This window comes from Arachis hypogaea, chromosome 3 (assembly GCF_003086295.3).
Source record: "Arachis hypogaea cultivar Tifrunner chromosome 3, arahy.Tifrunner.gnm2.J5K5, whole genome shotgun sequence".
Classification (NCBI taxonomy): Eukaryota; Viridiplantae; Streptophyta; class Magnoliopsida; order Fabales; family Fabaceae; genus Arachis; species Arachis hypogaea.
Genome location: NC_092038.1, coordinates 15,273,261 through 15,288,968, shown reverse-complemented (window position 1 = coordinate 15,288,968; position 15,708 = coordinate 15,273,261). Strand labels below are relative to the sequence as shown.

Sequence of the window (15,708 nt, the reverse complement as noted above, 5' to 3'; positions counted from 1 at the left end):
CGGCAAGCTGTATGTAGGGTGTCACCATTGTCAGTGGCTACTTCCCATCCTCTCAGTGAAAACGTTCCAGGTGCTCTGTCACAGCACGGCTAATCAGCTGTTGGTTCTCGATCATGTTGGAATAGGATCCATTGATCCTTTTGCGTTTGTCATCACGCCCAGCAATCGCGAGTTTGAAGCGCGTCACAGCCATTCAATCCTTGAATCCTACTCAGAATACCACAGACAAGGTTTAGACTTTCCAGATCCTCATGAATGCCGCCATCAATTCTAGCTTATACCGCGGAGATTCTGATTAAGGAATCTAAGAGAAGTTCATTCAGTCTGATGTAGAACGGAGGTGTTTGTCAGGCACACGTTCATGGGTTGAGGGAGGTGATGAGTGTCACAGATCATCACCTCTTTCATAATTAAGCACGAATAAACATCTTAGATCGGACCATACACACGTTTGAGTGAAATAGAAACAATTGTATTAATTCATCGAGACGCTGCAGAGCTCCTCACCCCCAACAATGGAGTTTAGAGACTCATGCCATTAAAAATTATGTAATTCAGATCTGAAAAATATCATGAGGTACAAGATAAGTCTCTAAAAGTTGTTTAAATAGTAAACTAGTAACCTAGGTTTACAGAATATGAGTAAACTAAGATAATTGGTGCAGAAATCCACTTCTGGGGCCCACTTGGTGTGTGCTGGGGCTGAGACTAAAGCTATCCATGAGTTGAGGCCTTTCTTGGAGTTGAACTCCACGTTATAACGTGTTTTGGGCGTTCAACTCCGGATCATGACGTTTTTCTGGCGTTTAACTCCAGACAGCAGCATGTACTTGGCGTTCAACGCCAAGTTACGTCGTCTATCTTCGAGAAAAGTATGGACTATTATATATTGCTGGAAAGCCCTGGATGTCTACTTTTCAACGCCGTTGAGAGCGCGCCAATTGGATTTCTGTAGTTCCAAAAAATCCATTCCGACTGCAGGGAGGTCAGGATCCAACAGCATCAGCAGTCCTTTTTCATCCTAACTCAGATTTTTGCTCAGCTCCCTCAATTTCAGCCAGAAATTACCTGAAATAATAGAAAAACACACAAACTCATAGTAAAGTCCAGAAATATGATTTTTGCCTAAAAACTAATAATATTCTACTAAAAACTAACTAAAACATGCTAAAATCTACATGAAATTACCCCCAAAAAGCGTATAAAATATCCGCTCATCACAACACCAAACTTAAACTGTTGCTTGTCCCCAAGCAACTAGATGAATAAAATAGGATAAAAAGAATTTAAGGAGTAATAAAATCTCCAAGTTTTAAGTGAAGCTCAGATTCTAATTTAGATGAGGGGGGCTAGTAGCTTTTTGTTTCTGAACAGTTTTGGCATCTCCCTTTATCCTTTGAAATTCAGAATGATTGGCATCCATAGGAACTCAGAATTCAGATAGTATTATTGATTCTCCTAGTGTAGTATGTTGATTCTTGAACACAGTTACTTTATGAGTCTTGGCCGTGGCCCTAAGCACTTTGTTTTCCAGTATTACCACCGGATACATAAATGCCACAGACACATGACTGGGTGAACCTTTTCAGATTGTGACTCAGCTTTGCTAGAGTCCCCAGTTAGAGGTGTCCAGAGCTCTTAAGCACACTCTTTTTGCTTTTGGATCACGACTTTAACCACTCAGTCTCAAGCTTTTCACTTGGACCTGCATGCCACAAGCACATGGTTAGGGACAGCTTGATTTAGCCGCTTAGGCCTGGAATTACTTCCTTGGGCCCTCCTATCCACTGATGCTCAAAGCCTTGGATCCTTTTCACCCTTACCTTTTGGTTTTAAGGGCTATTGGCTTTTTCTTTTTCTTGATCCAATGATTTCTTGCAAAAGATTTTTTTTTCACTGCTTTTTCTTGCTTCAAGAATCAAATTCATGATTTTTCAGATCATCAATAACATTTCTCTTTTTCATCATTCTTTCAAGAGCCAACAGTTTTAACATTCATAAACAATAAGATCAAAAATATGCACTGTTCAAGCATTCATTCAGAAGACAAAAAGTATTGCCACCACATATAAATAATTAGAATTTTTATTATTAAGAACTCGAAAAAAATATAAATTACTTCTTTATTCTAAAAATCTACTACTTTATTCATGTTTGATGATGATGAGAAAAATAAATTAATAAAACCAGAATAGATATGTTAATTACTACTACTACTACTATATATCTTTTAAGGTAAATTTCTATAATAACACTATCACAGAGTTAAAGCTAAAATTAGAACTCAACAACCTGTGTTTTGAGAAGTAGATGTTCCTCTAGTCTGTGGGGTGCTTTTCAAGGATTAATTTCTGGCGCTTCAGCTCCCTTAGATCACGCCCTTGCTCTTCCTGTTCCTTAAGCAGTTTGCAAAGCATGCTACTTTGATTGTTCTGTTCTTCCTTTATTTGGTTCATAGCTTCTTGCAATTTGGAAATAGATGCTTCAATATGTTCCCAATATTCGAAGTGAAGATTGGATCATCCTGCAGCTGTTGTCTGTCCATTGATATTCTAGTTATTGGCCTTTCAACTGAGATATACTCTGTTATTCCCATCTTCACTCCAGCATCTCTGCAGAGCATAGAAATTAAGCTTGGATAGGCCAATATGGCGTCCTTGGAATTCTTGTTTGCTATTTTGTATAGCTCACACGAGATCAGTTGATGAACCTCTACTTCTTTTCCCAACATGATGCAGTGAATCATCACTGCTCTTTTAACAGTAACTTCAGAACGGTTGCTGGTGGGTAATATGGAACGCCCAATAAAATCCAGCCAGCCTCTGGCTACTGGTTTGAGATCTTCTCTTTTGAGTTGATTTGGGATGCCAATCGTGCTGGTGGTCCACCTGGCTTCGGGGATGCATATATCCTCTAGAATCTTGTCCAGACCTTTATTTACCCTCATCATTCTCCTATTAAAGGAGTCTGGGTCATCTTTCAGTTGAGGGAGCTTAAAAATCTCCCTGATTTTGTCAGGATGGATATGAACAATCTTTCCTCTAACTAAGGTCCGATGGTCATAGAGAGCAGCTCCAATTATTCTTTGCCTGTCTGTCTGCCATAGATTAGCATAGAACTCTTGAACCATGTTCCTTCCCACTTTCGTTTCAGGATTGGCTAGGATTTCCCAGTTCCTGTTTCGAATTTGCTCTTGGATCTCCAGATATTCATCCTCCTTCAGGTCAAATTTAACTTCTGGGATCACTGATCTGTGACTCATTATTTTGTAGTAGTGGTCTGAATGTTCTTTAGTTAAGAACTTCCCTTGATTCCAAAGTGGCTTTGGAATATTCTCTTTCTTGCCTCTTGGGTTGGGTTGTTTTCCTTTAGGGGCCATGATCAAAGTGAGAATGTTTTTGTGATCACGGATAAGCACACCAAACTTAGAGGTTTGCTTGTCCTCAAGCAAAAGAAAAGAGAGAAGAGGAATAGGAGGAGAGCAAGTGTGGAATGGTGGATGAGGAGAAGGGCGCCGAAAGTGGTTATAAAGGGAGGGGGTGGGTAATTCGAAAATAAGAAAAAGATATAAGAAAAAGATATAAGATCAAAGATATGATTTATAAAAGATAAGCATGATAAGAAAAGGATATAATTTAAAAAGATATGAATGATTTTTTAAAAAATAAATTTGAAATATATAAATTGAAAAAGATTTTAAAAGATAATGAAGTTTGAAAAGAAATTGGAAAAAGAGTTGGATTGGATTGAAAAAAAAGTTTATGTTTATGTATGAAGCCATATTTAAAAAAAAGTTTTTAGAAATTAGGATTTTTAGAAAACTAATTTGATTTGAGGGATGATAATTTGAAACATGTTTATGCAAGAAATCATGAATTAAAACATAAAAATTAGAAAATTTTTGAAGAAAAACGAATTTTACCTCCTCCCCACCATCCTGGCGTTAAACGCCCAAACGCTGCATGTTTTGGGCGTTTAACGCCCAAATGTTGCTTCTCCTGGGCGTTCAATGCCCAGCTGCTGCTTCTTTCTGGCGTTAAACGCCAGGAAGTTCTTTGTTACTGGGCGTTTTTCTGAACGCCCAGGATGCTATCAATCTGGCGCTAAACGCCCAGAGGGTGCTTCTTTCTGGCGTTCAACGCCCAGAAGATGCTCCCTTCTGGCGTTTAACGCCCAGATGGCTACCCTTACTGGCGTTGAACGCCCAGTGGGTGCTTCTATTGGGCGTTCAACGCCCAAAACGTTTCTTACTGGCTTTTTGATGCCAGTAAGCTTTCCAAATTTCTCTATAACTCTGTGACTTCAATCAATTGCTATTTCACCTTTTGAAGATACTCTGGCATCTACCTGTAAAAATTAATCAATTAGAAAAAAAAATTAAATTTTGTGAATGGCTGGGTTGCCTCCCAGCAAGCGCTTCTTTAATGTCATTAGCTGGACTATTACTGATCTTTTAATCAAGTCTCAGTTTTGAGAATTCTTGCTCAAAATTGCCTTCAAGATAATGTTTAACTCTCTGTCCATTAACAATGAACTTTTTGTTAGATTCATTATCCTGGAGCTCTACGTATCCATATGGTGATACACTTGTAATTACATATGGACCTCTCCACTGGGATTTTAATTTCCCAGGGAATAATTTGAGCCTAGAATTAAATAGCAGAACTTTCTGCCCTGGCTCAAAGACTCTGGATGACAATTTCTTATCATGCCATCTTTTCGCTTTCTCTTTGTATATTTTTGCATTCTCGAAAGCATTGAGTCTAAATTCCTCTAGCTCATTTAGCTGGAGTAAACGTTTTTCTCCAGCTAACTTGGCATCAAGGTTCAGGAATCTGGTTGCCCAGTAGGCCTTATGTGCCAGTTCCACTGGCAAGTGGCGTGCCTTTCCATACACAAGCTGGTATGGAGAGGTCCCTATAGGGGTCTTGAATGCTGTTCTGTATGCCCACAGAGCATCATCCAAGCTCCTTGTCCAATCCCTTCTACGGTTAATTACAGTCCGTTCCAGGATTCTTTTGAGTTCTCTATTTGAGACTTCAGCTTGCCCATTAGTCTGTGGATGGTATGGAGTGGCTACCCTGTGGCTAACTCCATAACGAACCAAAGCAGAGTAAAGTTGTTTATTGCAGAAATGAGTGCCCCCATCACTGATTAATACTCTAGGGGTACCAAATCTGCTGAAGATGTGTTTCTGGAGGAATTTTAACACTGTTTTAGTGTCATTAGTGGGTGTTGCAATAGCCTCCACCCATTTGGATACATAATCCACTGCCACCAGAATATAAGTGTTTGAGTATGATGGTGGGAAAGGTCCCATAAAGTCAATACCCCATACATCAAACAACTCAATCTCCAAGATCCCTTGTTGAGGCATGGCATAACTGTGAGGCAGATTGCTAGATCTTTGGCAACTGTCACAATTAAGTACAAACGCTCGGGAATCTTTATAGAGAGTAGGCCAGTAGAAGCCACATTGGAGGACTCTTGTGGCTGTTCGTTCACTTCCAAAATGTCCTCCATACTCTGATCCATGGCAGTGCCATAGAATCTTCTGCGCTTCTTCCTTAGGCACACATCTACGGATTACTCCGTCTGCACATCTCTTGAAGAGATATGGTTCATCCCAAAGATAGTACTTTGCATCTGTGATCAATTTCTTAGATTGCAGCCTACAGTACTCTTTGGGTATGAATCTCACTGCCTTGTAGTTTGCAATATCTGCGAACCATGGCACTTCCTGGATGGCAAAGAGTTGCTCATCCAGAAAGGTTTCAGAGATCTCAGTGAGAGGGAGGGACGCCCCTTCTACTGGTTCTATTCGGGACAGGTGATCTGCTACTTGGTTTTCTGTCCCTTTTCTGTCTCTTATTTCTATATCAAACTCTTGCAGGAGCAACACCCATCTTATAAGTCTGGGTTTTGAATCCTGCTTTGTGAGTAGATATTTAAGAGCAGCATGATCAGTGTACACAATCACTTTTGATCCTACTAAATAGGATCTGAATTTGTCAATGGCGTAAACCACTGCAAGTAGCTCTTTTTCTGTAGTTGTGTAATTCTTCTGTGCATCATTTAGAACACGGCTGGCATAGTAAATGACATGCAGAAGCTTGTCATGCCTTTGTCCCAACACTGCACCAATGGCATGGTCACTGGCATCACATATTAATTCAAATGGTAATGTCCAGTCTGGTGCAGAGATGATTGGTGCTGTGACCAATCTAGCTTTCAGAGTCTCAAATGCCTGCAGACACTCTTTATCAAAGATAAATGGCGTGTCAGCAGCTAGCAGGTTGCTCAGAGATTTGGCAATTTTTGAAAAATCCTTTATAAATCTCCTATAGAATCCTGCATGCCCCAGAAAGCTTCTGATTGCCTTAACATTGGCAGGTGGTGGTAATTTTTCAATTACCTCTACCTTAGCTTGATCCACCTTTATCCCTCATATCGTAACTCTTCATAAACCGTTATAGGGTGTAGCGGTTTATGTGCTTTCAGGCTTTGAACGTAAACCGCAACAGGGTCTAGCGGTATACATGTAACTTGAATCTGCGTTAGGGTGTTGCGGATTACATATAGTTGAGAATGTTGCAATTGCATCTGCATTTCTGAAATGTTGTATTTGCGTAACACCTTCTTCCAATTATTTTATATATGTAACTTGCCCAGAAAAAAAGGAGGGAAAAAAGAAGTTGATTAATCTAAACTCCAAACTACATAGAACTGAAATCAGGAGTAAAATCAGACGTCAGAGCTTATTGTTGACCACAGGATCTCAGAGCTCTTTGTTCTTTTCACAGGTATTGTCAACTTACTGGCAACTGCTCATTCTTCACTGATAGCAGAAACAACACTTACTGCTGCCATTATTCTTTGTCCTCACTGCTGCATCAACAACCACTGTCATATCTAACTTATTGTTCTTTATCTTTGCTACTCTCTGAAAAAAGATTTAGCCTCTACCGCCATAACCACCCTCTATCTTCTCTGCCAGTTACTACTTCCATCAGTAGCAAGTTCCTTGCTTCTTTTTCCTCGTTGGTGATATCCTTGTATTTTGAACCACCACTCTATTTATGTTTACTCAATCAGAGAGAAAGAGAGCATGAGAAAGAAAGAAGAGAAAGAGAGATGGAAAAATTCAAGAAAAGAATTGATTTTTAAACCTGAATTTAAATTTGTACATTCAAAAAGAAAAGATAACACTCAAATTTTGTTTTTAAATTATGGTATCAAAAGGAGAAAGATTACGCTAAACTCAATCAACTTTTTTAAATAGTGTGCTGGTGGCAAGCATGAAATGTGGTAGGCTCTTACAACTATTTATAGCATTATTTTTGACTTAATGTTAAAATAATAAGGATAAGGTGTATTACATTCTTATCCATCACAAATAACTAAAATAGCATTTGGACTTTTATTTTTTTTGCACCACTTGTCAACCAAATAAGTCTGACACTTGTCAAGTACTTAGCCATGACACTTGTCAAACAAAAAACCACCTACTACATTCCTATTATATATTAATATGTAAATCAATAGATTTGTGTTTACTCAATCAGAGAGAAAGAGAGAACGAAAAAGAGAGATAGAGAAAATCAAGCAAGGAATTGATTTTTAAACCTGAATTTAAATTTGCGCACGCAAAAGGGAAATATATCGCTCAAGTTTTGTTTTCAAATTCTGATATCAAAAGGAGAAAGATTGCGCTGAACTCAATCAACTCTTTTTAAACAGTGTGCCGGTGACAAATATGAAATGCAGTAGGCTTTTACAACCATTTACAACATTATTTTTGAGTTAATGTTAAAATAATAAGGATAATGTGTATTACATTTTTACTCCTCACAAATAACTGGAATAGCATTTGGACTCTTGTTTTGTCTGCACCACTTGTCAACCAAATAATAAGCCTGGCACTTGTCAAATACCTAGCCATGACACTTGTCAAGCAAAGAACCACCTACTACATTCCTATTATATATTAATAGATTTATTTACCACTTGAGTTGGTACAGCCATAGTTATAAAAATCAAACCGACTTAGCCGGTCAAATAAAAAAACTAGTGAACTGGCCATGAGGCTGGTATGGGCAAAGCATAGGACTGAATAAGGAAAAGAGCCTGACCAATTTTGCTAAAAATTGATAAACTAGTAGGTTTGAAAAATCCATAACAGTTTTATTTTTTTAAACCCCTGCCAAAATCGAAGGATCGCCCTCCCCAGCCCACTCTTTCACTCTGATGTTGGTTGGATTTGTGAGAACTGTAACGGTAGATTGTCCAAATTTTAGAAGAGATTATACCAATAATTTTGTCAAAATTATGGCTGAAATTAATTAGTAAAGTAATTTAAATGTAGTAAATATATATGGGGTAGTTATATATATTATTACATGCTTTGAGTTTGGTTCTTTATAGTTTAAGCATGTTTCAGGTAAACATGACGACAGATAAAGGTGTGATTCGGGTGAGTTTTGTGAAAATAGATTAAGTGAAAAATAATGGTTAAGATGAGAGATTTGGGGTAAGTATACTTGTGAGAAAAACACTTCTATTAATGACGAATAAGCAATACAAGAACTAATGATGAGAAATAGAGGTGGAGAACAAGTGTTGAGACCTCCACTAATGTCACAAGAGGATGAATGAGCTTTGTTTAAAGTGGACAGGGGTTGGTTAATGGTTGTCGAGTGTTCTGGTGGAACACCCGAATGCCAGTTTTTACTCGTGAAGATGATGAATGAAATGAAGAACAATGAGAGGAATTTTGGGGAGAGAAAAAGATGGGTTTTTTAGCTTCTCAGCTTCAGAAAATAAGAAGGGTCTAGGAGAAGGTCAAGGTGAAAGTGAAGGTGAAGGTCAAGGTGAAGTTCAAGGTGAAGGTGAAAAGTGAGACTGCTTTACAGAGGTGGCTTGAGATCCTTTTTATAGTATAAAACCATGATGAAGAGGAAATCTATTGTCCCACGGTTTTAGTTTGATATTTGGTTTACTCTTTTATTCCAAATATCTTTTGGTATTCCCGTCACTTTAAGTCTTTTCAACTGTTCAAAGGAGGAAGTTGATTTCCACACGTTAAACAAAAGCTCATGACATGTGACATCAGTGAAGGGACATCTAGTTTGGTTTTCTTTCAACTAGATGACGCTCTTTACACTCCAAATCCAACCAATCCACTTCCACCAATTTAGTTCCCACTGAAGAGAAATTCAACTCCTCAAGGTGTTCTTTTGGGTTCTCCAATACCTTTAGGCAGAACTTGACTCTTATTTGACCATGTTTGTAGGTCATTCTTAAAATTATTTATGTACAAAAAAGTTTATTTTTTAGTACACAATCATAAGCCCCATGCAGTCTTTGAAGGTACAAAGTATTTTCTTAAGCTACATTGAACTTTTTTGTACTCAACAAAGCTATAAAAAATTTTTTAAACAAAATATCAACATAACATTTAAAAAAAAAACAGATCATAACTCTAAAGAATCAAATCTCCCCTCTTTTATTCATTTTTTATTATAATAATATATGTATTTGTAAATATTATGATATTCAAATATAAATATGTCTGTATAATTTGAATATGATTATGTACTCATAAAAATGAATAAAAGAACGTTATTGTGCAAATATTTAAAATATTAATAAAATAAATAAATAAATAAGATTAGTAAATAAATATATTCATGATATATTTATACGTATGTATTTATTTTTAAAAGTAGTGTATATATGTGGACATAATATATATATATATATATATATATATATATATATATATATATATTAAGGAAATAAGAAGGGGAGAAATTCTTACCCTTTTAATTGGACACATTTTAAATTTGAGTACCTGAATTTGGAGAGATACATAAGGAGAGAGAATACCTGGAAGGATAAGAGAGAGCGTGTTCCACATCATCTCTGCTAGGAAATTTTTTACACAGCGCTATCATCACTACTATCACCACCACCATCCAAACCCTCTGTCTTCTTCAACAATTGGGAGTTTTTCTTAAGGTAAAAGACACTCCCACATTCAACTTCGCTCTGTCTTTATACTCTATCTTCTTACTTGGTAAGACCCTTTTTCTTCGTTCCTTGTTTTTGTCTTCAGCCTTGGTCTTTTTTTGTCATATAATATGTACTCCTATTTTCTTGTATGAGATTCTGACATTTTTTGTATTATTCTGAACTTTTTGTTACTTTAAATCCTTATTATTATGTTCTCTGCCTTTGTTCTCATGTAACCCCTCTCAGCCCCATGTATATTGGGTTGCTAATTTTGGAATTAGCTATAGGGATTCTTTGATAAAGATCTTTCACCTTACAACTTTGGATGTTATATCCTCATTTGTATATGTTTCCAATGAAATCACAAATAATAAAAAAAAGAATGATCGTCAGAAGTAAAAATTATGAACAATGTTCATTTGTAACTATAAAATATATATTTAAAAATAAAAAATAATTTAATTTAATTAATTTTTTTTGTATAGCATAGTCATAAGTATTTTGTTTATAAAATTTTTTAATTAGAACAATTTACTAGTGTTCAATATTCATATTTTTTCAAAGCTATAAACATATAATGTCTTGCAATGTTTTCATATATGTCACCAAATGAAATATGATATTGTGAGGATATGAAGAGTTAGTGGCCTTATCAAGTAAATAATATGATGAATGATTTTCATACCTTTACTTTTTTGTTTCATTTGAGAACTCCTTGATTGTTTTCTTGACATGCAATGCTCTTTGGCTTTTTCAGAATTTATTGAGTGTCCTGCAATATTCTCCTTTATATTTTGAGCATTTTTGTCGTTGGTATTCGTGTGATATTGATATTCACTCTATTTTGTTGTCGCTGTTCTCCTTCTTTTTCCCCTCTTTTTTTAGGAATTATTTCTTTTTGTTGTCATGCCTCGTGTGAAACTTGCTGAGATAATGGATAGTGACCCAGAGGACTCTAGTAATAGTTTGGGTACTGACTCTTCTGTGGATGGTATGGACGATGTTTCTCAAGAATATGCAATCGGGTTTTCTGAATCTATCCCCCAACCTTGGGTTAAACCATCAAATAAGAGGGCTACTTTTGTGGATCCTCCTCTGATGAAGAAACCTTTTTTGGACCCTCCTTCTTCTGGCTCGTTATTAGGTATGGATAAAACTATGAAACCCGGCTTTGATTCTTCAGATTGTAGAGTTTTAGGTGAATTTGTTGAGAAGCCTTCATATCAAGTGGGTCTTGCTCTACTTCGTTCTCGGTTGAAGTGCCAAGAATTTCCATGGATGTCTTTTAAATCTGATGCAGCTACTCACGTGAATAAGGTTTGGCAAAAGTGGGTATTCACAGTATTGTTTGAAGAGGGTGGTAGTTTTGTGAGGAGATTAGAATTATCTGTAGGTTGGTTGTTCTCTACTGTTTCGAGGGTTACCTGAAACTGTAGGTCGATATCGGATGAGATATTCTATACTGGTCAGAGCTATTGTGTCCGACTTGTTGGACCTGGTGGTGGTGCTGATCCTTCATCACCGGAGGGTGGTGGTACCTGCAAGGGACTCCGATGCTTAAGTTAGCAAGGGTATTAAGCAGGTTTTTAGTAGAATCAGAGTATGAGTTATACCTGGGTGCTCCAGTATATTTATAATGGTATAGAGTGACCTTCTTAGATAAGATAAGTTAGTTATCTTATCTTATATTTATCTTTCAAGTGAGGTCATCTTATCTTTAAGTGAACCGCCCTTCTCTCTATAGGCTTGGGCTGCTGATAAACCCCGTTTTGACGGTTTATCTTGTATTGATTTTTAAGAGATTTTAATACCTTTTACCATCATTTATTCAATGAATTAGCACAGTTTTGTGATTGTCTCCTTATTTGTGCTTAGATGTGAAAACATGCTTTCTAGACCTTAAAGTAGCTGAATTCAATTCACCTTTGATTCCACTAGATGCCTTGATATGTTTGTTAGTGATTTCAGATTGAAAAGGCTAGGAATGGATCAAAGGAGTGAAGAGGAAAGCATGCAAAGTGGAGAAATCATGAAAAGTCAAAGAAGTTGAACTCGCCCATGGACGTACGCGTGCACCTGGCGCTTGCGCGCACCTTGCGAATTACCCCATGGACGCGTACGCATGATGTGCGCGTACGCGTCGGTGTTGGTTTATGATTTTTTAATAAAAATGTGGCCAACGAATTCTCAAGGGTTGTGGGGCCCAATCCCAACCAACTTTGGCGCCAAAGATGCTATTTAAAACCAAGGATTGAAGAGCAAAGGGACATTAGTTCATTCCCACTCATTAGGATTAGTTTAGAAGTAGTTTTTAGAGAGAGAAGCTCTCACTTCTCTCTAGGATTAGGATTAGGATTAGGTTTAGTTCTTAGATCTAGGTTTTAATTTTTGCTTTCTTCCACTTCTATCTCTCAATTCTTTGTTGCTACATTCATCTTCTTCTATTCTTTTGTTATAATTTCCTTTATGTTGTTCTTATATTTGGTTGTAGATCTAGTATTGTTCCTTCTACTTTCTTCCAATTCAATAAAAGGTAATTCATAATAAATGTGTTTCTTTTAATTGTTGTTGTTAATTCATTGCAATAAATGTTGTTAGATTCTATTCTTGTTGTCAATTTGCTTTGCTTTTCTTTTGTGCCTTCCAAGTATTTGATGAAATGCTTGGTTGGATTTTAGTATAGATTTTGTTCCTCTTGGCCTAGGTAGAGTAATTAGTGACTCTTGAGTTATCTAATTCCTTTGTTGATTGATAATTAGAAGTTGCTAATTGATTTGAATGTCTCTAAAGCTAGTCTTTCCTTTAGGAGTTGATTAGGACTTGAGGAATCAAATTAATTCATCCACTTGACTTTCCTCCATGGTTAGAGGTCAACTAAGTGGGAGTAATGGACAATTTGTTATCACAATTGAGGAGGATAACTAGGATAGGACTTCTAGTTCTCATATCTTGCCAAGAGCTTTGTTAGTTGTTAGTTTATTTTCTTTGCCATTTCTATTTCTTGCCTAGAATCTCAAAAAAACCCCAAAATAACTCAACCAATAACAAGACACTTTATTGTAATTCCTAGGGAGAACAACCCGAGGTTCCAATACTTCGGTTTATAAATTTTAGGGGTTTGTACTAGTGACAAACAACTTTTTGTATGAAAGAATTATTGATTGGTTTAGAAACTATACTTGCAACGAGAACTCATTTGTGAAATTCTAAATCATCAAAATGGCGCCGTTGCCGGGGAGTTGCAATGGTTTTATGTTATTGGTTATTGTACATATGTGAATAGTGTAAATAGGATTGTCTTTTGCTTGTTTTCTAGTTTTTGTTGGTTTTATTTTGTTTTTCCACTATGAATTCTCACTTTGGCTATGAGTTTGGTTCTAATTGTGTTGTAAGAAATGTGAACTTCAATGATGACGCTCATTGTGGATGGAACACTCCAAGATGGGAGGAGCCTCAAGGAATTGATCACTCCTATTGGCAACAACCTCCAGACACTTATAGGTATAATTCTCATCCTAATGCATGTCAATTCAATAGCTATGGTGACTCCTTTTATGATAATCAAACACCACCATATGCCTATAAACCTTATCCTCAACATGAACCTTAACCATACTCACAAGCCTCTCCATACCAAGCACCTTCCTATAATCCATATCCACCATATGACCAATCACCCATACCATATTCTTATGACCTTTATGAGCAAAAACCTATAGAACCACCACAACTCTATCATGATTATTACCAAGAACCACCTCAATACTCACCATCTCCACAATTCTACGAAGAAGAACCACCTTCCTACTATGAACCCTCTCCCCAAAATAATGAACCTTCTTACTCACCCAAACCCCAATAGACGATCCTCTCACTTTGTTACTTCAAGGACAAGAAGCCATGAAGCGGGATACACTTGAGTTTGTGACCAATTTGACCAAGGTGGTGCATACTTTAGCCAACCAATGTTTGAAGACTCAAGGTACTTCCGTGACCACATGTGAAAGGTCAAAAGAAGAGCAAAGCATGAAGGAGAAATTGGAAAATTCGGTGGAGAAGGAGGAGTCGAATTTTGTGTTGGAACAATTGGAGGAGCCTATGATCAGTGAAGAAAAGGAAGAAGTGGTTGAAGATTTAGGTGATGTTGAAAGTCTATAGGAATGTAGCATCATGGAGAACTCTTCCAAGAAGCTTGATATTGATGTTGAAGAGGGTGCGCAACCTCCAAGGCATGTCATAGTTGAAGACTTGGAAGAGGTTTATCAAGAGATGGATTCAATCATGGATGAATTTCTATGTACAATCGAATCCTCTCCCATTGGACATGGAGTTGAAATTATAGAAGAGTGTGCACAACCTCCCATACCCTTGGTGAGCAATGAAAAAGAGAGTGAATCGAAAGAGAGCTACCAAGAAGAAAAAGTTGGCATGGTGTATATTGAAATTGAAGAATATGAAGAGGTTGATCAAGAGATGGATTTATTCATCAATGAATTCCTATCCAAAATTAAATCACCTCCCATTGGGCAAGAAATCAAGGTTCTTGAAGACAACACCAAGCCAAGTGATGAAAGGGAAAAGATTGAAATTGAAGAAGCTAGTGAAGAGGTGAAGATAGTCAAAGAAAGAGCACAAGGGAGTGGAGCTTGCAAGATCATTGGGACCACCCCTTCCCAAGTCACCATCCAACGCCACATTCAAGTGGGTAAAACTCTTATCCCTAAGCTTTAATTTCTCACTTGAATATGGTTTAATTGAAAATGATGGTCAACTTAGAGCTCTTTGTGGAGTTAAGTGTAGGAAAGAGTTGTGTAGTGGTTGGAAACGACATTCTAAGCTCATGACAGTTGTAAGCTCAAAACTCAAGAGCAATGGTTGGTGTAGAACCAAATTGCATGGGTCTAGGAAGTTGTTTGAAAGCTTCTTTGAGAATTCCAAGGCCATGCCACCCAGATGGAATAATGATGACCAACTCAAGGACAGGTGTCAAAACAAAGTGTGGGACCCCGGATCGCACAAGAAAAATCAAATTTGGGAGCTCATAGCTTGTGCGAAACTCCATCAAAGCTTGAAGATGTTAAAATTGAAGAATGGAGCTTATTGGAGATTCAAGCATTGGTGGATGTTCAAGGATAGTTTCAAGCACAAGCCACCTTGAGAGGAGCTCCCCATAAGTCCAACTTAAGGACAATAAACAAAAGTGCTAGGTGGGAGACACCCCACCATGGTAAAATCCTTTCATTTTCTCTTTTGTACATATTGATAGAATTAGTTTAAATTCATGTTTTGATTAGTTAGTTGAGTATATTTGGTAGTATAATATGTTAAATAAGGTTTTATGGTGTTTTGGTAGCTGTTTGGAGGTTTGGAATGCCTGGATTGGTGCAAAAACATAGCAAAAATTTTTGAAAAACAGAGCACCATCCACGCGTACGCGTGCATCAAGCGTTTTGGACCATCCACGCGCGCGAGTGATGAGTGGATATTTTATACGCTTTTTGGGGGTAATTTCATGTAGATTTTAGCATGTTTTAGTTAGTTTTTACTAGAATATTATTAGTTTTTAGGCAAAAATCATATTTCTGGACTTTACTATGAGTTTGTGTATTTTTCTGTGATTTCAGGTAATTTCTGGCTGAAATTGAGGGAGCTGAGCAAAAATCTGAGTTAGGATGAAAAATGACTGCTGATGCT

General features: G+C 37.1%; 1 protein-coding gene across 1 annotated transcript in view; it reads right to left on the bottom strand.

Moving 5' to 3' along the window:
• LOC112789647 (uncharacterized) overlaps positions 1-15,708 on the bottom strand; it is a 175,123-nt gene that overhangs the window by 82,173 nt on the left and 77,242 nt on the right. Inside the window, exons 2-3 of the mRNA XM_025831623.2 lie at positions 5,561-5,932; positions 4,680-5,425 (exon numbers count right to left, since the gene is read on the bottom strand). Coding sequence (XP_025687408.2) covers positions 4,680-5,425; positions 5,561-5,932 — 1,118 coding nt within the window. The remainder of the gene's footprint in view (positions 1-4,679; positions 5,426-5,560; positions 5,933-15,708) is intronic.